Source organism: Manis javanica, chromosome 15, assembly GCF_040802235.1.
Source record: "Manis javanica isolate MJ-LG chromosome 15, MJ_LKY, whole genome shotgun sequence".
Classification (NCBI taxonomy): Eukaryota; Metazoa; Chordata; class Mammalia; order Pholidota; family Manidae; genus Manis; species Manis javanica.
In genome coordinates this window covers 22,232,566-22,256,282 of record NC_133170.1, presented here as the reverse complement: position 1 = coordinate 22,256,282, position 23,717 = coordinate 22,232,566, and the positions used below count along the sequence as shown (strand labels likewise).

Sequence of the window (23,717 nt, the reverse complement as noted above, 5' to 3'; positions counted from 1 at the left end):
TCATTTTCAGTAACCACAATTTCAATGTTGATTTTTTAGGCTACATTTACTTCTTTTCAGGATCAAAAGCATACAAGCATGACACAGAGAAGGAAGATGTGGTTAGTGTGCTGAAATCAATTTCCTGGATTGGTTGCTAAATAGAAAAGTCTAGTCTTTCCTAAGGAATGAAGATGACTGTTAGTGGCTGGTAACTGGATCTTAAGGACTAAAACAGAATGTAAGATAAGGACTCTACTCATGGCCTTCAATTCTAAAGGCAATTCAATAATTTTTAAAAAATAATTATCCTTTAAAATTTTTCCGTAGCTGTGGATTCACAATTTTAATCCAAATGGGAAATTTCTACATGATCAGCTTAACGCAAAATCACAGTCAACACACTGCACTCTTCTGTTACATATCCATTGTTTTTTTCTTACCTAATATACTGAAGCAAACTTGTAAGTTTGGTTTTTACCTCCAGGAAGAAGCCTACTTATGGATTCCCTGACATGTACTATAATTCTTTTCATAGGAAATGTTACTACAATACAAATTGTAATTATTATTTACAATTAGCTTTTATGGACTTAACATTTGTTATGATGAACATAAACATCAATCTCTAAACATACCACAAACAAAATACTGTGTGAAGTCTTGTTTCCCAATGTTTGTTGCACTATATATGTACTCACTGGTCTTTGAAGTAGATTACGGTGGGCAAACCCATTCAAATGCATTTTCATAGAGATGGGCATTTCGCAACAAGAAAAGTTTTAACAAAAGCCAATAAAAATGTTGTATAAGAACAATTCCTCATTTCTTTTTCCAGTTAATATTTACTATCTTCTATCACACCTTACTTGGCCACAAATTCTGTGTACCTGTGAAAAACTCAAACCCTGAGATAGAGTACCATGAGCATGCAGACCCAGAAGAAGTAACAGTAATTCACTCTACTTCCTGCTTCCTAACAATAAAATACCCTCATTGATACAATCTTTAACAATTAGCCACCCCAATTCATTTTTCCTTTTGAACTCTTATTTATGCTTCAAGACACAGATCATTATTTCCCTCTTTCTTTAAGTCTTTCCAAACTCATCAAAAAAGAGTTTATCATGCTTTCCTTTGTGTAGCCGCCAAACTATTACTGCACACATCTCAGTAGGGTGTACTTTCTGTTTGTCACTGTAGAGACACAGGCCATGCCTTTTTTCGTTTTGGTTCTCCAGCCACTCTTTGGTATGTACAGGACAGTACAAACCGTCATTACTTCTGCTCACCAGATATTCCAGCTCTCCACCCTTCAGCCACGCAAGTTTATATTTGTTAGCCCTCTTTTGTGTGGGTAGAATGGTGTTTCTACTTACGGTCAGCAAGTGTTGAACAAAAAGACCTATATCATATTTTGGATGGATCATCTCTGAAAAGAGACTCCTCAGAACATTATCATTTCCACAGCTAACAATGCTCTAAATGGTGGCTGGCCCTTCAGCTCGGCTTGAGAGTGAGAAAAACATGAATCAAGAGATGGCAACGCACTTGAGACAGAGATGTAGCATAGCATGAGCAAAAAATCACTTTGATGTTTTAAGCTACTAAAAGGTTGCAGTTGCTTTTTATGAAGCATCATCCAGCTTATCCTGACTAATATTAATTTAAATTCTTAGTAAGTGTTCATTGAATGTACAGGACAACTAAATGAACAGACATATAGTTTCATAAATATATTAAATATTTGAAAAATATGATTCTGTAAAATGGCAATACTTTACAGTCAAATTGTTTCCTAGTTCACATGGCTCTGGCTCATGTATGGATTGATGGGCTCTAGGACACAGGGCTTTAAGTGATCAATCCAAACAAGAACCATAGACTACTATGAAATTTAAGTGTATTTGATTATGCAGAAGATAACTGATTGATCTTATGATTAAAGAGATTCCATTCAAATTAACAATATTACAGGTACCTACAGATTGATGAAATGTACTCTGGTTTGCCAATCTATTAATTATTTTCTGCAAGCTGAACACTGACTGAAGGTCATGACATAAGTTAGGGCACATAGATCTCTTGTGCCTATGATGGGAAAATCACAGTTCTTTTTATCATTGTCTTTGACTTATGTTGTTCTTTGCAGTTTACAAAGACATTTCACTATCATTATATATTTTATTTTATTTTGCATTCAGTAGAGGAAATACATATATTTTTTTCTTTTGTCTATTTTACAATGCATAAATAAAAGCAAGAAGAAATTAATGCTTTGTCTAAGATCATGCCATACATAAGATCCAGGGACCAAAATAGGTCTGAAGTCCAAATACTTGTTACTTTGTAGAAATAGCTTTCAAAATATTTTATTTTAAGGTGCAGCTTATGGAAATTAATCTTCACACTAACCATAATAATAAAAAGTCCAGTTACTTGGTCTATTTTTTCCTTAAGAAATTCTATTTATCAAAATATACCACTAAGAGGGGAAAAAAAAGAAATCCAAAGGGTAGAAAAACATATTTGCAATATGTAAATCCAACAAAAGATAAAGAGCCTCCACAAGTCTATTTGGAAAGGACATTAAAACTAGCAAAAGATGGGCAGAGGACCTGTGTAAGAATAGAAATAGGTTAGCATAAGCATAGCCATCTTAAAGGCCTAGAAACCATTTTCTGAGTATGTGACTTAGAAAGAAAAACTGGAACTGGGTAAGGCCTTGAAAAACAAGTTAATTATGAGCACCGGGTGGTGGGCAGCTGTGACCCTTGGTCAGTTAATCTTACATACCAAGCTTATCATGCAGAACCTCCCTAACCATTGAGGAGTAGTCTTATCCTGCCCTTGCTTAACCCCAGGATGTATGTCTTGCAAGAATAATGTATAGTTGTGGAAAATTACTATGAGTTAAGTGCTTTGAAAACGCTATATAAACCCTTGGCTCTGAGTGCTCCGGGTCCTTGTTGAGACCCGCTGCATCGGGCTGACATTGGACCCCAACTAGCTGGCTGAATAAAGACTTTGCTTGAATTTACATCTCTATGCCTGTGTAGCTTGTTCTCTGGAGAAGCCTCGGAAGCCCGGACCCTAACATTTGGGGGCTCGTCCGGGATACGAGCAGCTTCCCTGAGAACAAAGGACAGCTGGAGACAAGGTCTAATTGTCCTGACAGGGCAGTGTAATTCGAGGGTCGCCCCCTCGAGACTGCATAAATCCATTATAAAGCGGGAGTCGCCATCCCGTGTATGGTCTCGGGTTAGTGGTCCCGAGTGAGGAAGTCCGGGCTGGTAGTCCCAGCCCCCAGGTTAGGCGACCCTGGGTAAAAGCCCAGGTAACCAATCCTGGCCCTAGGGTCCGAGTGACTCTGCCTTAAGGAGGCAAATCTGATCAGCAGAAAACTGGCGCCCGAGGAGGAAAAGATTGAGCTCGTCACCCTGCGGCAGTCCGAGTGGATGCCCTTTAGGAGAATTACGAGAGTTTTTGAAGACCCTGAAAGTAGTGAGTGTAGTGCGCACCAGAGTGAGAGAAAGACCGGTCCGAACGAGTACGATCAGATGTGGTGTGTGTGCTTGGTGTTATCATTGACTGTTTTACTGTGTTTTGGTTTCGGTTTATATTTTTTTGTGCTTCTCATTTTAAGTTTCCTTGTTCTAAAGTTCTCCTGCTCTCTCCGTTCCTCCTTTCTGCCACTACATCATTCCCCGTGGGCACGGGTCGGGCAATTAAGAGCCATTAGAGCGCCCGCCGCTAAACGACTCCTGTGACAAGATAAAAAAGTCACAGCCGCGAATCCCAGATAAATTCGCGTCCCCCGTGGAAAGAAAACTGTGCAACGACAGGCACTCGTTCACAAGCACATACAACAGTTATCTTGTTTGAAGTAGCATCTTCATCCTTCGCCTTTGTCTCCCTCATATTCTTTTTCCTTCTTTCTCACCATGAGACAGACTCAAACGACCCCCTAAGTGTGTAAATAAATATATCTTTCTACCTCCTGATAGTATTAATGAAATTAATTTAAAGACAAGCGCTTATGAAAATTAAGTATTCTAAAACTTCCAGAAAACCTGATAAAAAGTGTTAAGCATTAATGCTAATTTGAGTTTGCCTGAAGCGAGCATGTCCTTGTAGTTATCAGCTGCCTAAATTTACTTGAAGTTATTTAAGTCATGTTATCTGCTAAATCTTTTAAGAATAAAATGCTTAAAGGCTTAGCTTTGTCTAATATTCAGTAAAAGTCTTGTAAGTAATCTAGAATAGTTGTTACAAATGAGTGAACTAAATGAGTGTAGCAAGTAAACACCTTTTTAATTGTGTTACAGTGTGTATACCTACCTACTGCCTGAGAATCTTTGTAGTAACCTAAAACCTTAAAGTTTTGCTAAGAAGATATACTCTATGTTTAGTGAGAAATTGTGCTGTAAAGCTCATAGTTACAGAAATTATAAAATGTGTTCATAAATTTGTCAATCTAAAGAATGTTAGTTTAACAATTTACAATAGCCTACTTCTCAGTGTTCACTAGAAATTAAAGTTTCTAATAGTTTTAAGTTTTAATTAAAACTACTTAAAGTAATTAAGAAAACATTTCTCTATGCTAAAAGATGTATGTTTTAATAAGAAAAAGTATAAAGAATGAAAAATCTTCTGCATGCTAAAGAATGTGTTTTGTGATAAAAGAAAGTAACTTTGTTCTAAAGTACAGCTATTTATTTAAAGAGAGAAAACAGCGTAGAAAATCCGCTCAGCCTGTTGCTTTAGGGGGAAAGTCAAGATGTTTAGAGATAAAGTGAGATAAACCCAGTCAAGACGCAAGCAAGCCCAGGCATAATTCTCACCGGCTTATATGCTTGGGACCATGGGGGAAATGAAGAATAAATTACTATATTCTTACAGATATAGTCATGCCTAGTAAAATTAAAGCAAGTAAGTCTTGATATCAAGTGCACAGCAAAATCAGAATCTCGTTTCCAGTTAAACAGTTTTCTTTAACTGTTAGTCTGCTCTTAATGTTAAAAGATCAGTTTCTCATGCTTAAAGTCTCAGTGAGTTGCCAGAATATTAAAAAAAAAGAAAAAAATCGTAATATTAAAAAGACTAAGAGCTAAAGTTTGTTAATAACTGTATAACCTTTATTTGCCTTTGAAATATTTTGTTATTAAAAATAATTGCATAACCTGTGAAAGGAAAGGAGCGACACATAGCAGCAATTCACCGGAGAGTTCCGCTTTATTAGGGAAAGGTGCTGGGTTATATAGGAGGGGGCATGAATTGATTGAGGTGTCACTTCTACGGGGCTGTTGGCTGTTGGCTAGGTGCTGGGATTGGGAGGGGGGCGAGAGGTGATTGGGCTTCAGGTGGCGCCGGAGGGAACTGAGGACCCCGAAGAGAAGCCGGAAGTTTGCCATCTTACTGGTGGGGACCCTTCATTCCCCCCTTTCTCCTCTATGGGTTTGTGGACGTTGCTTTCTCTCTGGCTGCTTCCTGCTGAACAGGGGCGGAAAAGGGAGTGAGGGCTTGAGGATTGGGAGGAAAGGGTTGATAGGACTCCCCGCAGTAAGGACGAGTAGATGTGGACTTCTTCAGGTTTGGAAATCAATGAAGGTTCCCTGTAACCATAGGTTGGCCAAGAGGATATGGGTGTCAGGAGCCAGGCATCTGCGGCTATTGTTTCCAGGAACAGTTTCCAGTGGAGAGAGGGGTCCATCTCAGCGTGTGGTGAGGAGGTCACGTGAGGGTGAGGGATCTTCTGTGGCCAGAAGCTGGTAGTTCCTGAGTAAAAGCTGGTTGAAAGCTTGATTAGAGATTTTTCCGACTTGGCATTTGATGAACTTTATTATACAGGGTAAGAAGAGACAGGCGAGAAGAATGATTATTATGGGGCCTGCAATGGGCCAGAGCTAGGTGAGGAGGGGGTTTGTTAGTATTGACGAGAATGGGTTGGAATTGGAAGCAGAGTGGAGACTGGAGGCAAGGTCGGTGAGTTTGGTAATGTCAGTTTCTACAATGCCAGATTCGTTGATGTAATAGCAGCACTCTTCCCAGAGGAAGACGCAGGTGCCGCCCTTCTCGGCTGTAAGCAGATCTAGGGCCCACCGGTTTTGAAGGGTGACTTTAGCTAGCGAAGTGACCTGTCTTTGGAGAGAGGCTAGAGAATCGGCAGTGGATGTCAGGGCTTCCTCAAGTTTGGCATTGAGATCTCTAACTGCCTATAGAGAGTGACCCAAGGCTTCTCCCAAAAACCCTGCCCCAATGGCTGAGGTGATCAAAGAGTTACTGACCATGATGGGAAGGAAAGCAGCTCTTTTTGTGCACGAGGGCAAGGGAGATTGGAGCTCAAGAAATTCTGCCATGCTGTAAAGTGTTAACTGTGGGATTAGTGTGACGAGAATGCAGGGTGTATCGGAGTTGAGAGGCAGTGAGTTGAAAAGACTGCTATTACACTAAAATAAGTGTCCCGGTTGCGTAAAAGTCTTAGAGCTGGAGGTAGGGGTGTAGATAGAGAGGCAGTGAAGTGCGCTGGAGGGGGGTGGAGTTGGGCCTACACAGTGGCGGATGGTGAGATTATCTGCGTATTCTGATTCCCATAGGGGTATGTCTGCCAGGGGGCAGAGGGGTTGTCTTTCTGCATGGAAGGAGTAGTTGGAAATATTAAGGGGCATGGCAGCCAGCAGTGGGCGCTGTAGTGATGCGCACAAGAAACAATTGGCTGTGTTAAGGGTGTGGTTGAGAAAGATGGTGGTGTCCTGAATGAGCTGTAATGAAGAGTAGGAGAAATGGGAAGAGGGGTGGGGATAAGAAGATGAAGAGGCGCTATCAAGAGTTTGGATAATGACTTTTTCGGAATGTCTGCTATCTGATGCAACTTGAGAGATCTGGGAATGAGAGGGAACATACTTTCGAGAGATATGAAGGGTACTGTGGGGGGTCGAGGACTCCCCGTAGTAAACTGAGGCTGTGACTCTGGCAGCCCATTGACAGTCCCAGGGATCTGGGATTGATAAGGAGAATGAGCTGTTGGGATATTTCATGAAACGGTTGGAGGAGTAATACTGTGGGTACTGGAAGTTACTCATGTAGTGAATGGCGCAAGACTAGTAGGGACATCTCCCGTAGGTATCTGGCCATCGCCTGCAATAGGCTTGTTTTTGGTCATAGAGGAAGCAGAGGTAGGGAGAATAAGGGTAGCTGCTAGTGAACACTTCGGTGGAGGGAGGAAAGTGGAGGTATAAAGGCTCAGAGCAGCTTTTCAGAGGGCAGTCTGGTGTGGCAATGAGGGCAGTAACTTTTGTTTGATGCTGTGTGTAAGTCTCTCTGACTTTGAATCGCCATACAAAGGAGGCTGGGGTGGTGGGGAAGACAATAGGAATGAGGAAAAAAAGGCGAGAGAGCAGTAAAGGAGGAAAAAGTCATGATTCGGGTATGGATGGCAAAGGGGGTGAACGGGATTTTGGAGGAAAGAGGACAGTAAGGTCAGGAGTCTGGAGGGAGGGAGAGTCTGTAAACTTTTGTAGGTTAAGAGATCTTTTAGGTGATGTGGGGACAGAATGGTAAGGGGCGCCCTGAATGTCAGTTTATGAGCTTCTTCCTGCAAGAGCTGTCTAGCGGCTAATGCTCGTAGGCAGGGGGCTCATCCCCGAACTGTGGGGTCTAATTGCTTGGAGAGATAAGCTACTGGGGGGCAAAGGATGGGCCATAATATTGGCCTAGGACTCTTAGAGCTTGACTGGAACTCTCATGAATGTATAATGAGAAGGGCTTCGACAAATCAGGAAGATGGAGAGCTGGGGCTTCCACAAGGGCTTGACAGAGCTTAATGAAGGAGTGTCGGGGTGAGGAGGATAATGGTTTTTTAGGGGGGCTCTTGCTGAGGTTGTATAGGGGTCTTGCCAACAGGGTGCAGGGAGAAGTTAGGGATCTATGTTCTAAAATATCTAGCTAGGCTTAGAAAGGGCCTAGAAAGGAAAGGATTTTTGTCTTGGTTTTGGGAATGGGCAGGTCAGAGAGGAGCCATTTTCTGTCTAAGGTAATGGACTTTCTTTGTTGAGATAGAAGGAATCTGAGGTAAGTGATAGGAGGGGAAGAGATTTGAGCTTTGACGGGGGATACTCAGTAACTTCTGGAAGCTAGAAGGTTAAGTAGGGAGGCAGTGTCAAGTTGAGACTGTTCCCACGAGAGACTGCAGAGTAGAAGATTGTCTATGTATTATAAGGTGGACTTGGAGTGATCATGATGAAACTGTTTGAGGTCCTGAGCTAGGACCTGTCTAAAAATATGGGGACTATCTCGGAAGCTTTGTGGCAAAACAGACCAAGTGAGTTGTTTAGAATGTCTTGTGTATGGGTCCGTCCAGGTGAAGATGAAAAAATCTTGGGAGCAGGGGTCTAGAGGGATAGAAAAATGGGTCTTTGAGATCTAGGACTGAGAAGTGGGATGCTGAGGCTGTATGGATTTGGAACTAAGGGATGGATAGGGACAATGGCTATGTTGATGAGGCGAAGGTCTTGGACAAGGCGGAAAGATCCGTTGGTTTTTTTAACAGCTAATATGGGGGTATTAAATGGGGAGTGAGTGGGTCTGCTTGAATGATGGGTTGGAGGCCTATGAGGGCTGAAGTGGTTAGGGGGTATTGGGCCTGACAGATATACTGAGAGGGGTCATGTAATTTGATAGAGGCAGGGGGACATAGGGCCACGGAGGGGCTTGTAATGTCCCAAACTTTGGGATTTACAGGGTGTATGAGGGCAGAACCGGAGCTTTCATTGGGTAGAGGGGGGTCGTCGGCTATGAGGGCCATCAGAAAGGGAGTACTGGGGGCTGTGGGAGTGGATATAGTTATGGAAACGTGGAGGAGGGAAAGGATGTCTCATCCTAGTAAAGGGATGGGACACTGGGGCATAACCAGGAAGGAGTGGGAGAAAGGTATGGGATTGTCTTGGATTGTGCATAAAAGGGTGGGTGGGGGGTTTAATGGGAAAATCTGTTTACCTCCTACTCTGACTATAGGAGTAATGGCTGGTGTGGTAAGGCCCCGGTATTCTCACAAGACTGAGAAGGTGGCTCCTGTATCTAGGAGGAAGGAGATGGGGTGACCGTCTACTGTTAAAGTAACCCTGGGCTCCTGTTTGGTGATGGAAATGGTCGGGCGAGAAGCCCCCGGGCCCCATCAATCTTCTTCTGCCAGCCCCACTACGGCGGGATTAGGATGGGGGTTGTTCGTCCAGCCTCCCCTTCGGGTGGTTGGGCAATCAGACCCACAGTGGCCCTTTTTGTGGCATCTGGGGCATGGGGTGGTAGGAGATCTGGGGGAGGGGCACGCCCTTGACCAATGTCCCTCTTTTCTGCACTTGAAACAAGCTCTTGGGGGGGCTTGTTTGTAGAGAGGCGCCCAGGTTGTGGTTTTATCAGCTGGGCCAACATCTGGAAATTGGCCTGATCAGCCTTTTGTTTATGGCATTCTTTCTCCTCTTCCCGCTTATGGAAGACTTTAAAGGCCACTGTTAGGATCTCAGTCTGTGGGGTAGCGGGGCCCTGTTCTAACTTTTTGAGTTTAGCTTTAATGTCGGGGTAGCCTTGAGCTAGGAAGTATGTCATAAGGACATGTCTTCCTTCAGGTGTTTCTGGGTCCAGGCTGGTATACTGTAATAGGGCTTGAGTGAGTCTGTCTAAGATCTCGGAGGGGATTTCATCTCTCTTTTGAATTATGTCTTGGAGCTTTTGAAAATTGACTACTTTACAAGCTGCCCTTTTTCAGACCTGCTATTAAGCAGGAGGCAAAAATATCTCGAGAGCGGAGACTCATGGCGGTGTTATAATTTCAGTGTGGGTCTTGTTCGGGGACAGCAGTGGGGCCAGGGGGATAGGTGGGGTCAGTCCTGTGGGTTTCAGTAGCCTGCATTTGGGCGAAGTCCTAAACTCGTCTACGCTCTTCAGGGAGGAGAGTATTGGCCAGGAGCATGAAAATGTCATGATGTGTGAGGCTGTAAGACTGGAGGGTCTATTGAAACTCCCTGATGTATGTCATGGGATCAGTGGAAAAGGAACTTAGGCGTTTCTCTAGTTAGGCTAAATCTCTTAAGGAGAAAGGGACATGAACGCGCACGATGCCTTCGGATTTTGCTACCTCCCGGAGGGGGGCGATAATTTTGGGAGGCTCTTGGGACTGAGTCTGAGGGGGACTGAAGGGTTCTGGCTCAGTCTGTGGGGGAGTGATGCGGTCTAGCCGTGCCTAGTCGAGCAGGTCCTGAAGTGCAGAAGGGGGGCAAAGAAAATAAAGAAAGATAGAATCGGACCCACATGTCGCCAGCTAGCAGCCCAGCTGCTTGCCTCTGCTGCTTTAGTTGGGCTTGAACTCATGACTCTGAGGTTAAGAGTCCCATGCTCTACTGAGCTACAGCAGGGCTCCAGTTAATTGCTTATGGAATGCGTTGTTTTCTATTTCTGCCACATCGGCAAGTGGGGGAAGGGCATAGCTAGAAGCAGGGGCAGTGTTTCTACACATCTTCAAGGTCTCCCTATTTTCAGAGTGAGGAGTCTTGGCAAGATATGTTTTTGTGGACAGATAACTTCTAAGGACTGCACCGGTTGTTCTCTAGCTGTGCTTTCTCATGCTGCATTCAGACATGGGGGAAGGTGCTTTCCCATTCTCCCTACAAACATGTGAGAAGATAAAGGCGGTCCCTAACAGGGGAGAAACAGGTGATGAGGGCAAAGACGGAGGAGTCCCCTGGGACCTAGTTAAAGGGGGGCTGAAAGGCTCAGGCTTAATCTGCAGGGAATGAAGGTGGAGGAGGTTAGATGGGGGAGGAGATGGTTGGGGAGGAAGGGAGAAGGGCTGTTGTAGGAGAAGAAGGGGAAGGGAGTGAACAGGAGGCTTCTGCGGGGGTGGCGGCTTGCAGGCTAGGAGAACTTGGGAGGGGGCGGGGAGAGGAGGAGGCGGAAAGCTTCCATATAGGGAATCTCCTTCCATTTTTTCAGGCGCTGGCAGTAGTTAAAAAGATCGCGAGTGATGTTAGGATCAAGAGTTCCCCCTGCAGGCCATTGGTTTTTATTGTCTAGGGGGTATGTCGGCCAATCTTGGGAGCAATATTTACGGAGAAGTTTTGGTTTTATATCAGGCATCAGGGAGAGGGTAGCCAGATACTTAAGCAGGCATTCAAGAGGTGAACTTTCAGGGAGGGATGAGGAGGCTCCCATGGCTAAAGGACAGAGAAGGAGACAAACAGGGGAAGACAAACGGAGATCCTCGGACTGGAAGCAGACCACAAGGAGACAAAGGGCGTCCCCGATGATCCTTGGTGGTCTGCGGAAACTCATATACGAGTCGGAATTTCTTGGAAAGTGTGGGTCGTCACCCAGACTTCCCTAAGAAGGCAGAGTGCCGGAGTCTCGAGGTACCTAGCGCTAGGCGTTTTCGGCAGACGGAACAGAAGGAGGAGGGGGGGAAAGGGAGCGTTCTCATCCACAAAGGAGTCACCTCGTTTATGGCTGTTGGAGGGGGTGCCTGAGAGTCGGCCGCAGCCGTGAAGGCCTGAGGCGGGGATTTATGACTGTCTGAGGAGGGGCCTGAGCGTCCGCCGCAGCCGTAAAGGCTTGAGGCGGCGATTTATGGCTGTTTGGGGAGGGGCCTGAGGGTCCGCCGCAGCCGTGAAGGCCTGAGGCGGGGAGAGTTCCCTCCTCATCCCTGAGCGTCAGTGCCTTGCGGGACGATGACGGTCAATGGCACTGCGATAGCTCGGGGAAGAGTGGCCCACCCCGGGGAAATTTTGCTTAAAAACTTTCAGCACTGATGGAAGGGATGGTGAATGCGTTTGACTGTCGGAGGAGAGGCCTGAGCATCCGCCGCAGCCGTAAAGGCTTGAGGCGGGGATTTATGGCTTTTGGAGGAGGGGCCAGAGGGTCCGCCGCAGCCGTGAAGGCCTGAGGCGGGGAGCGTTCCCTCCTCATCCCCGAGCGTCAGGGCCTTGCCGGAGGATCACGGTCAATGGCACTGCGATAGCTCGGGGAAGAGTGGCCCACTCCGGGGGGAAAACTTACCTAAAGGCCAGAGAGGAGTGGTGAGTGTGATGAACCAGCGCCGGAAAAAGAGGACGAGGGCAAGCTGCTGCTGGTGTCGGGGGAAGACGGGGCCCAGTTGGGGTGTCCCGTCTCCCGGGTTTCGGCACCAATGAAAGGAAAGGAGCGACACATAGCAGCAATTCACCGGAGAGTTCCGCTTTATTAGGGAAAGGTGCTGGGTTGTATAGGAGGGGGCATGAATTGATTGAGGTGTCACTTCTACGGGGCTGGTGGCTGTTGGCTAGGTGCTGGGATTGGGAGGAGGGCGAGAGGTGATTGGGCTTCAGGTGGCGCCGGCGGGAACTGAGCCCCCCCCCCCCCCCCCCCCCCCGGAAGAGAAGCCGGAAGTTTGCCATCTTACTGGTGGGGACCCTTCAACCTGAGAAATTGAATTATTTATTCCATATATTTTTATAAGTAGAAAAATCTCTAACCAACAAATGATTAAAGTTGTTACTAATTATTTGTTTTCTTAATTTATCCTCCTAAACAGAATAGTAACAAAGCTTTTTTCAGCTAATTAAATGCACTTAGTTAACAAACCAAAATTTATTCTTAAAAATTAAACTGTAAAATCTAAACAAGATTATGTTTCTCCCAGAAAAACACGTTTCACTGTAAAAGTTTAAATAGACAAACGTGTGACCACTTTTGAAAAAAGTTATAATAAATTTTTTTTTGACAACCACCAAGTCTTCTTGTTTAATTTATATGCTGTATGTTTTAAAAAACATGGGAAACTCTCCATATTTTTTAATGCAAATGATCTTAGAGCTTTTAATAGAATTTGCATAGCAGCTTATATCTACTATTAAAGAGTAAAACATTCTTAAAGCTTTCAGAGAAGACCTGCAAACTTAAGCACTTTCTCTGCTTTTTTTGTATCTAGTCTTAGACACTTACGCTAAGTTCAAAAAAGTGCTTTTACCTCTAGTTAACTCTGATATTTTCCAGAAATCCCCTAAAACATGTCAGAAGAATTTTTTCTCATTAGAAAAAGTATTTGACTAATTTAGCTTATTTATCTGATATATATATATATATATATATATATATATATATACACAAGGAAAGCAGTGTCAAAAAAAATAATGCTAAACTTTGTTACTGAATGTTTTGTATTACAGAAATATCAGAATTTCCTTATGTCAACTATCTTACAGTAAGCTCTCACCAGATCTTTAACCATTGTCATTTGTAAGTCTTTTGTCATTTATAGTATTATCCCTAAACTAGTAAAAAACTAAATTTCAACAAAACAAGTATTAGTTACATAAGATTACATAAACTAAAGAAAATGATTTTATGTCTTTTTGTTTCAAATGTTGCTGATAAAGTGTTTTAACCTTGTTCTCTTAAACTGACAGCAGTTTAGTAAATAACTATCTTTATGAGCAGAATTAAAACATCCTTCCCTCTACCTAATCCCTCCAGAGTTTAAAAACTTTCAGTAACTGTTTTTGTATTCCATAGCAGTATGTTTATTTGCACGAGTTCAATAAAAATCTGCTTTCCTTGTGAAAAGACTACTTAAAAACACTAGTTATACTACCAGAGCTTTGACTAAAATGTCATACCTGAGAAACATTTACATAGACTCAAATGTGAACAACTTTAAAGAACTAAAATTAACTTTATAAAGCCAACAAAGCCCCTTTAAAGAACTGGCCTAGTACCTTGCTTACAGAGTTCCCAGCAGCCTTACCAAATAAATAAAGAAAGTCACTTCCTAGCAGGTGCAAAAACCTCGAAAAGAGAAGAATTCATCCAAATCTACAAGTACTACAGGCAAAGCCTGATAGCAAGTCTAACTTAGCTGTCTAGCCTCAAAAAGCCTTTAAAAGTTCAATCTAAAATTCCTTACAAAAAGTTCCAGCAAAGCATATTTAAAAAAGCCTGTGTAATTAATTGCTCTTCTTGCTGTACTTGTGCAAATGATCAAGCCAGCTGTTAATTATTTTCTTAACCTAGTTACTTCTAATAAAAATGAAAGTAATTTTAGAGAAAAGTATTGTTTCAGTAACAGCAGCCTCCTTCCAAAATAGAAAATCCAACTCCAAATGTTGCTACATAACCTAATAACACAATTTGTTTTATCTTGCCTAAAAGCCACAAAACTGCAAATAGTAATAAAAATAAAACCCAGAATAGAAGCGCCAGCCTTCTGAGGCCCTCTCAACTAACCAGTGATAGAGACCTAGTTGCACCCTTTACTGCGCCCCCTTCTCAGCACGAAGCAGCCAGAGCGGTCATCGCCCCTTTTCCCTAGCAGCAGCTAGAGTCCCTATCTGTAGAAGAGAAAATGAGACAAAGACCAAGACTCACTTTATCCTCTGTAAGTAGGCAAAGAACCTGCATTAAGAAAGTTCCTAAAACTTACACCTCCCTCTGCAACAAAACAGAAGTAATCAGTACCACCCCAGCTTATTCTAACAAGTAGTAAGCCTGCCAAACCAGAGTCACTCCATGTGTTACCTTTATCAAAGAACACATTAGCACCATGCAAATCATAGTGTTAAAACAGAACTATCAGAGTATTAACCAAACAAATGACCCCTAATTTCATGATTAAAAGAAATACAAGAAGAAGAGGGGAATGTAAGAATAGAAATAGGTTAGCATAAGCATAGCCATCTTAAAGGCCTAGAAGCCATTTTCTGAGTATGTGACTTAGAAAGAAAAACTGGAACTGGGTAAGGCCTTGAAAAACAAGTTAATCATGAGCACCGGGTGGTGGGCAGCTGTGACCCTTGGTCAGTTAATCTTACATACCAAGCTTATCGTGCAGAACCTCCCTAACCATTGAGGAGTAGTCTTATCCTGCCCTTGCTTAACCCCAGGATGTATGTCTTGCAAGAATAATGTATAGTTGTGGAAAATTACTATGAGTTAAGTGCTTTGAAAATGCTATATAAACCCTTGGCTCTGAGTGCTCCGGGTCCTTGTTGAGACCCGCTGCGTCGGGCTGACATTGGACCCCAGCTAGCTGGCTGAATAAAGACTTTGCTTGAATTTACATCTCTATGCCTGTGTAGCTTGTTCTCTGGAGAAGCCTCGGAAGCCCGGACCCTAACATCTGAACAGACACATCCCAAAAAAAGGGCACCCAAATGGCCAGTAACATATAAAAGGCACTTTAGTAACTTAATCATCAGAGAAATACAAGTTAGAACAACATATACCTATGCCACTACATTGCAGGATGGCTGAGGTTTATATAAGTATACTAATAATATCAATAAGAATAATAACAATATAATAGCAAGTGTTGAGAAGCATGTGGAGAAACCAGACTCTCATATACTGCCTGCAGGTGAGCAGATTGGTAATGCCTCTTTGAAAAGTGTTTAACTCTATGTACCACAGTTAAATATATGCATATCCCATGATCCAGAAATTCCACTCTGGGGTATACGCTTAACAGAAATACATATATGTTCAAAATAGAACTATTTATAATAGCCCAAACTGATAATTCCTAAAATGTCTATCAATATAATGGGAAAATAAATTGTACTGAGACAGGGACCGTGGATGTAGTCAGAGTAGGGTGAGGGCCTCTGGAGGGGGCAGGGCAGGATATTTGCAGTAAGAGCAATGTAACTACATGCAACGAAAGCGCCTCCCCACCCCTGCTAAAACTCTATGTTAAACATTGAGCTCTAGAATCATTCTTCAGTGAAATCAGTTAATATTCCCCAGATAAAGAAGAGTAGCACATGTTTTATTATGCTAATCACTTATAATCATGTGTAAGGTTCACTTCAGCATACTAAAAGGCCCGGGCCTATGTGCTGTCTTTCCTCCTTCAGATCTGATGAAGTGATTTTACAAGCTGGGCAACTAATTTAGCAAGTAAGCCCAGGCATTAACAACACAGTAAAAGGCAGGAAGGATTCCACCTTAAAGATAAGATTGCATTTTAATACCCAAGAAGTTAAGACGTTAGAAATTCTTCACTTAACTCTTTAGCAAACAATGCCTCAGCCCACCTTGGAGGCTGAGCAGGTGGCCTTGTTTCATATGCCCCCAGACCAAGATGCTGGTATCTCAGGGAGAAATCATCAGGGGAAGTTGCTTGTGTTAAGTTAATTCTAAATATTCAGAGACCACTTAACAAGGCCACACTCCTAAGTTTTTTTTCATGTTCTCGAAAAATCCTCAGCTGCCTATAAAACCCCCTAGACAACGCACCACTACGGACTCTCTTGTCCCCTCCTGGCATGAGCCGGGAGCTTTGTCCTTTCACTTTATCTCTAAATAAAGGCCTGTACCTTGCTCTCCTACCTTGACTGTTTGTGAAGCTCGTTCTTCTGCTTGCGAACAAGAACCCCGGCATCAGTACTACGTGCAAATAATGGAATACTGCACAGCCATGACAATAATCTACAACTGCATGTAACAGTACAGATGTCTCATTAACACAATTTGAGTGGGAAAGAAATAGACACAAACAAGTTCATGCTGTATGATTTCATTTATGTTAAGGTTAAAACAAACAAAACAGATCTATTGTGTTTAAAAGTCAGGATAGTGGTTAACCTTGGGAGTGGTGGATTAGTGACTAGAACAAGGTGGGTCTTAGGTGCGATGATGAAGTTCTGCTTCATGATTTTGATGGCTTTTACACAATTATGTAAAGGCTGTGAAAACACATTGAGAATACTAACTCATTTTAGAAGTGTATGCTTATGTGTATTACACTTTAAAAAAGCTTAAAAAACTGAACTTAATGATCAAAAGATATCTTGTTTTCTGGTATTTCATGTTCACTTTATATTTCCATTTTTAAGAAGATTGCTAACAAAAAGAAAAACAAATAACTTAGAATCTGACATTTCAAGGAGCCACATTCAAGAATAAAGAAAATCCAACACAGTGGTCCATGACCTCAAAATGCGGCAAGAATGTAGGCCTGAAATGTGAGAATACCGAGGCTTTGTTCATAATTCTAATGTAAAGTGTGTTTGGACAATACATTTATTTAATAGCCAATTGATATTGTAATGGTCTGCTAGGTGAAAGCACAACACCAATTATAAAAATGAAATTGTTATTATTACAGTCCATTTGTTCTCCCAGCATATTATAAAGAGGCCTCAAATACAGAAACCTGGGCTGACAAGTGCAACTTTACTGGGGAAATTAAAAACTGTATTCTGACAAATTACTTAAGAATATTATTTTTTGTAAAGGTTTGATTATTCTTGTGCTCCTAGTAATAAGCTAATGAAAAAATGTTCTTTTGTATTGCTCCTTGGAAAGCAATTATTCTTTAATGCCTAGTATGTACCAGCACTCAGTATGTATTTGTCTAGCACACAACAGTGAGCCTGATAAATTTTATGTTCTGAGACATACTGACAAGTAACAAAGTCTCAGCCAATCCCAGGCTAGCAGGGAAGTGATAGATGCATTTAACTTAGCATTTGGCATATTTACTATTGCATGGAAAGGCAGAATACATGAAGTTTAATTTTACTTCAACAAATGTTTATTGAATGCTAGATGAGCCCCTCACGGCGTTTCACTGTTGTTTTTGTGGGTTTTGTTCTTCTGTTTGTTTCTTCACAATCCTAAATAAGAAATACATGACCTGTGTTCCTACAGAGCTTCAGTCTGGTGAAGAAGACAGCTAAACATGGCTGTGATCAGAACGCAGAAAAGGGGCACTTAATCAGACCTGAGAGAAAAGGACGGTTGAGGCTTCTTTCAAGGATGGCACAGTGGATGGGACCCTGAGCAATGAGCACGAGCAAGGTCAGGTAAGGCAGGAGTGAGGTGGGGAGAATAAGTGTGTTAGGGTCCGGGCTTCCGAGGCTTCTCCAGAGAACAAACTACACAGGCATAGAGATGTAAATTCAAGCAAAGTCTTTATTCTGCCAGCTAGCTGGGGTCCAATGTCAGCCCGACGCAGCGGGTCTCAACAAGGACCCCGAGCACTCAAAGCCAAGGGTTTATATAGCATTTTCAAAACACTTAACTCATAGTAATTTTCCACAGCTGCACATTATTCTTGCAAGACATACATCCTGGGGTTAGGCAGGAGCAAGATAAGACCACTCCTCAATTGTCAGGGAGGTTCTGCACGATAAGCTTGGTATGTAGGATTAGCTGACCAAGGTTAGCTGACTAAAGGCCACAGCTGCCCACCATCTGGTGTTCATGATTAGCTTGTTTTTCAAGGCCTTACCCAGTTCCAGTTTTTCTTTCTAAGTCACATACTCAGAAAATGGCTTCTAGGCTTTTAAGATGGCTATGCTTATGCTAACTTATTTCTATTCTTACAAAGTGCATCTTACACAAAGAGGACACTGTCTCACAAGCTGAAGAGAGCATGGCTAGCTGGAGAAGAGAAAATATTTGGTATGTCAAGGAGTTAACAATCCGAGGTAGGTGACCAGTGAGGTATGAAGCTTCAGAGATAAGAACAAGGAGAAGGGACCTTGAGCTCCTCCCAAAGAGCAAGAAATCACTGAAGTTTTTTGGAGCAAGAGAACGTCACCATCAGATATATAGAATGGTGAAGATCATACTGGCTGTTTCATTGTAAAAAACAGACTGAAGGTTAAGAGACAAAGGAGAGGGAAATGAGCATTTAGAAGCTTTGGGTACTGCAGGTCAGAGAGGTCTGCAACCTGGACCATAGCCCAGGGCTGTGGGGGCCACAACTTGAATGAACTGGAAAGAAGTTTATGGAATATATAGAACAGTGTAATTAAACAAATAATCAGGTTCTAAGGGGAGAGACAAGTAAAATAAGGGCTTTTTCTCTAGAACTGGACAGATACTAATGATTTTTTACCAGGATTCAGAACATAAGACCATGTGTGCTTTGGCACGGGCATCAGAGGGGAATGATAGTGAGTTTGTGATGGGTCAGTTCAGTGATACCCTGAAATATTCTAACACTCCATAGGGTCACACTGCCAAACTGAATTGCTTTCGTAGACGCACAGGTGTGAAACCATGAGTAATTAGAAGGGGCTCTCTATCTTTATTGGTACGTCTCGAAGAATTTTAGAAAAGATTATTTAATTACCAGAAATGACTTTTCTCAAGATCACTTTTCCATGCCTAATTTCATTTACTTGATGGCAGTTCTGAAGATTACTAAACATTCCCGTACATGCAATCTGAAAAGTTATTCTCTTTAACTCTCACAGCACCTGCCCCTTAATTCTCTATCCTCTAGATGAACTCCTCCTCGGTTCATTTTAGTTTTCTTATCTTTGATTTCACAGGGATGCTGCACCGAGAGGGAAGTGTGGGGTTGCTGCGCCTGCTGCGCCTGCTCTCCGTCGCTCTGGGGCGGGGCAGCGTCCTGCCGGCCAGCACCGCCCGCTTCCGGTGCCCGCCATGCTTCTTTCCAAAAGTACGCGGCCAGCTGCAGCAGAGGAAGCTTCCCGCCTGCGCCCGCCCGCCGGTGTCTCCCGCCCAGCTGACGCCGCCGTCGGTCGCCAAAGCCCAGGCGCCCTCCAACAGCGACCGCCCGCGGCCTCCTCCCGCCGGCTCCAGGGGCCTCCCTCGCCAGGGACCGGCGCCCTCTTCCTCACGCAGGCCTGTGCTCGCAGCGGCAGCTCACGGTAAGTGGCCACCCCCAGGGGGCGGGCGGCGCCGGGTACGGGAGGGGTCGGGCGGGGAAGGTCTCCGTGCGGGAGGCTGCAGGCTGGGGCGCCTCGCTGCGGGGTCTGCCGCCGGGGCGGAGTCCAGCCCGCCGTCTGCAGGTGCGCCCCGAGAGGCGGGGGCGGGGAGCGGGGTCTGCACTGGGCCGCCGCGTGAAAGGGTTGCTTTTCATCATGGGGCGTGGCGTCTGCAGCTTTGGGAGGTGCGGGTGTCTGTGCGCGGGGCGGACCTCCGAGGCTGCCGTCGGCAGGTGGTGCAGCCAGAGGCGAGGGCGAGGCGGCGGGGAGCGGGGTCTGCAGTGGGCCGCCGCGTGGACGGGCTGCGCTCCATCGTGGGCCGTGGCGTCTGCAGCTGCGGGAGGCGCGGGTGTCTGCGCGGAGATCTCTGAGGTTGGCGGCGGCGGCTGGCGGTATCGCTTTGGTGTCAGTTCCGGGGTGCAGGGGCGCAGCGTCGTAAGGGGACGGAGTCCGCCCGCAACCGACGCCCAGCCCCCGCCAGCCAAAGCCAAGGGCCTCCGACGCCCCTTCCTAACACCAAAGCGCAGCCACGATCTTCGGAGCCCGCCTCCCGCCTGGCCCCGCCAGCCGGTGCCTCCCGCTGACACCCGCCCCGGACGCCTGCCGCCACCACCGCCGTGCAATGCCTTCTTCCCACTGACGCTGACCTTCGCTGCCTTCGCAAACGCTCACTGACTCCCAGCGCTCTCCGCTGCCAGACCCCTTTAGCCCCCTGCCGCCGCCACCAGAGGCCCTCTTGCCAGGGACCCGGCTCCTTCGCTCCTTCGTTCTCACGCATGCATCGCCACGTTGACTTTTTGATCAGGGAGTTAGGGGGTGTTGCATGGGCCCTGGGAGGAAAGTGGAAAGCTGTGCGTGGGCGTTGGAAAGCCATGGGCAGCGCATGCACCTACCCAGCCAGGAAGGTGACCAGGTCTTATCCGGGAGCTTCCCAGGCACGCCAGATGCTCTGACTGCAGGTTCGGGTGTCTGGTCTGTGGGCACGCGGGCATGGGTGCTGGGAGGGTGCATCCGTAGGGGCCGTGGGCCTTCTGTGCTCACAAACGGGTTAGTGCACAGGAGTTCAGGGGGTGTGTCAAGGCCCCTGCGGCTGCGTGGCAGCGGCCTGGCCCCCTGGTGAGTGCGTCGCCGTGGTGTCCGGGGTCGATGTGTCTGTGTGTGTCGTAGCTCTTGCACGTGTGGTGTGTGTGTGTGTTAGAGCGTTGTGCGGCCTGGCACAGTGTGTGTCTCTGGGTGCGTGTGCACTAGGAGAACTTGAGGAAGGCAGCTGGCTCACCACAACCGCCTAACAGAGAAGTCAGGTGGGGAGACTTTGGGGCAGGCTGCTGGGGAGATTGAGCTCAGCAGGGAAGCCCCTGGAGCATGAATAGTCACAGGTGAGAGCATCCTTCCCACCCACTTCCACGAGGCAGGTTGCCTGCAAATCAGGGCTTCCCCTGTGACCCACCCTCCCTGCCTCCGAAAAGAAGCTATCTGCTAGCGGGGACTGACCCTTCTTAGTGGAGAAGCCCAGTGGGTCAGGTTCACCCTCTTAATTTTTGTTTTCCCTGCAAGGTCTCCACAGGGAACAACTTCATCTCTCTGAACTCAACTCATGAAAGTTCTACTTGACCCATTTCTGCAAACATCTGCTGCTCTCTAGCTCCAGGGTCACACAAGGCAGGTAGATAACTCCTTTTAGCATCCTCAGCAAGCCACCATTCAGTGCCCTTCCCAGGGTTCATCCCATAGCATTACAGAGAACACAGCTGTTCTCTGAGAAACCTCCATCCTGCTTTCCATGGTGGCTGCATCAACTTGCAATTTTCTCCCAGAGCTGCAGGTAGTTTTAACAATACTACTAATTTTTATTTTAACGTTAATATCATCCATTTTAATTCTTGCAAACCATAAGCATGAGATGCTTTCCATTAACTTGTCACCTTCAGTTTCTTGCCTCAGTATCTTAGCATCTTCAGAGTACAGCTCTTTCACCTCCTTGGTTAAACATCCTCCACATCTCTTACTGCTTTTGCTACAACTGCAAGTGTGATTGTTTTCTTACATTCTCTTTCTGCAAATTTGTTTTTTTATATATTTCTGTATATTCATTTTGTATCCTGCAGTTTACTGAATTCAATGCTTAGTTTTAATCGTTTTTGTTGGATTTGTTAGTGTTTTCTAGATAGAGTGTCGTCCCATCTGCACATGGCAGTTTTACTTCCTCCTTACCAGTTTGGGGAACTTTTTTTCTAATTCTTGTCTGACTTCTTTTTCTTTCTGATTGCTGTGGCTGGGACTTGAGGTACTGTGTTGAAGAAGTGTTGAGAGTGGACATCCTTGTTCTGTTCCTGATCCTATAGGAAACATTTTCTGCTTTTCACCATTATAATTTTGGCTGTGGGTTAGTCCTGTATTTCCTTAAAATATTGAGTCATGTTCCCTCTCAACCCACTTTGTTTTTAGACTTATTTATTTATCATGAGTTGATGTTGAATTTTGCCAAATGCTTTTTTCTGCATGTTTCAAGATGATCATAGAGTTTCCACCCTTTTGTAATCTGGTGTATCTCATCGAGTAATTTGTTAACTGATCCATCATTGCTTCCTTGGAAAACATCCCACTTGGTTGAGGTCAGTGATCCTTTCAGTGCATTTTTGAATTCCATCTGCTCGTGCTTGTTGAATATTGTTGCATCTATGTTCATCAGGGCTATTGGGCTGTAATTTTCTATTTTTCTAGTGTTTCTTTTCTTCTTGGTTTTGATGTCAGTGTAATGCTGGCCTTGTAGAATGAATTTGGACATGCTTTATTCCTCACATTTTTGAGTATATATATCAGCCCTTTTCTGTGCATGTTTCATAGAGTTGAGTTGTGAAGTCATTTCGTGGTGGGCTTTTTTCTTTGGAGTTTTTTTTTTATTATTACCAATTCATTTTTGTTATGAATAATCAATCTGTTCAGATTTTCTATTTCGTCCTACTTCAGACTTGGGAAAGTGTTGGTTTCTAGGAGCCTATCCATTTCTTCTAGGTTGCCCAATTTATTGGTGTGTAATTTTTCCTAGTAATGTATTTTAATCCTTTGTATTCACATAGTTTATATTTTAATGTCATCTTTTTCAGCACTGATTGTGTTTGAGTGTTCTGTCTTTTTCTAATGAGTCTCACTAGAAATTTATCATTTTTGTCTCTCTGAAGGAGAAACTTTTAAAAATATTTTTGTAATACTATACATCATTTAATCCTCCTGCCTTTATTATTTTCTTCTCACTTGGTGCTTTGTTCTTTTTCTAATGCCTTTAGAGGTAATTTTAGACTGCCTATTTGAAATTTTTCTTGTTTCAGGAGGTAGACTTGTATTGCTAGAAATGTCTCTCTCAGAAGGGCTTTTGCTGTGTCCTAAAGATTTTCATCTGTTCTTTTTCTATCTATTCAGTTTTCAGGTATTTTTGGTTTTCCTCTTAGATGTACCTGTTGCAGCATTGGTTGTTTAGCATCATGCTGTTTCGCCTTCATGTATGTGTTTTTTTCTAGTTTTTTCCTGTAACTGATTACCAGCTTATCTTCCACTGTGGTTGGAAAAGATGCTTTATAGGATTTGACTCAAGTTTATTGAGATTTGGTTTCTGCCTGATGTGTGATATCTCTTGGAAAGTGCACATTTAAAAATATGTATTGTTTGTTTGGGGATGGATTCTTGTGTATATGTTTGTTAAGTCCATCTAGTGTAATAACTTGTTCAAAGCTCCTGTTTCATTTTCAGTTTTCTGTATACATGGTCAATTCTTTGATGTCCATCTGTAGGGTGTTATAAATTCCCTGCTCTTATTGCATTACACTGTTTTTCTCCCTTTATGTTTGTTCATATTTGTTTTATATGTTTAGGCACTGTTGGGTGTGTAGATATTTATAGTTTCTGTCTTCTTGCTACATTGATGGCTTTATTGTTATGTAATGCATTCTCTGTTTGTTGTATGTCTTGATAGTAGTATTGCTTCCCATCTTTTTTTTTTTAGTTTCACTTGTATAGGATTATCTTTTCCCGTTCCTT

The 23,717-nt window shown here is 43.9% G+C and overlaps 1 protein-coding gene across 4 annotated transcripts in view; it reads left to right on the top strand.

The window, feature by feature from the left end:
* The first annotated feature begins 18,622 nt into the window (after nt 1-18,622).
* LOC140846565 (uncharacterized) overlaps nt 18,623-23,717 on the top strand; it is a 64,277-nt gene continuing 59,182 nt past the window's right edge. For 2 of the 4 annotated variants that reach the window (XM_073223434.1, XM_073223433.1), the window contains exon 1: nt 18,625-19,628. In XM_073223434.1, coding sequence (XP_073079535.1) covers nt 19,402-19,628 — 227 coding nt within the window. In that variant the 5' untranslated portion in view covers nt 18,625-19,401. Of the gene's footprint in view, nt 19,629-23,717 lie in introns of all 4 variants that reach the window. The other 2 variants (XM_073223435.1, XM_073223432.1) reach the window with 2 other exon arrangements.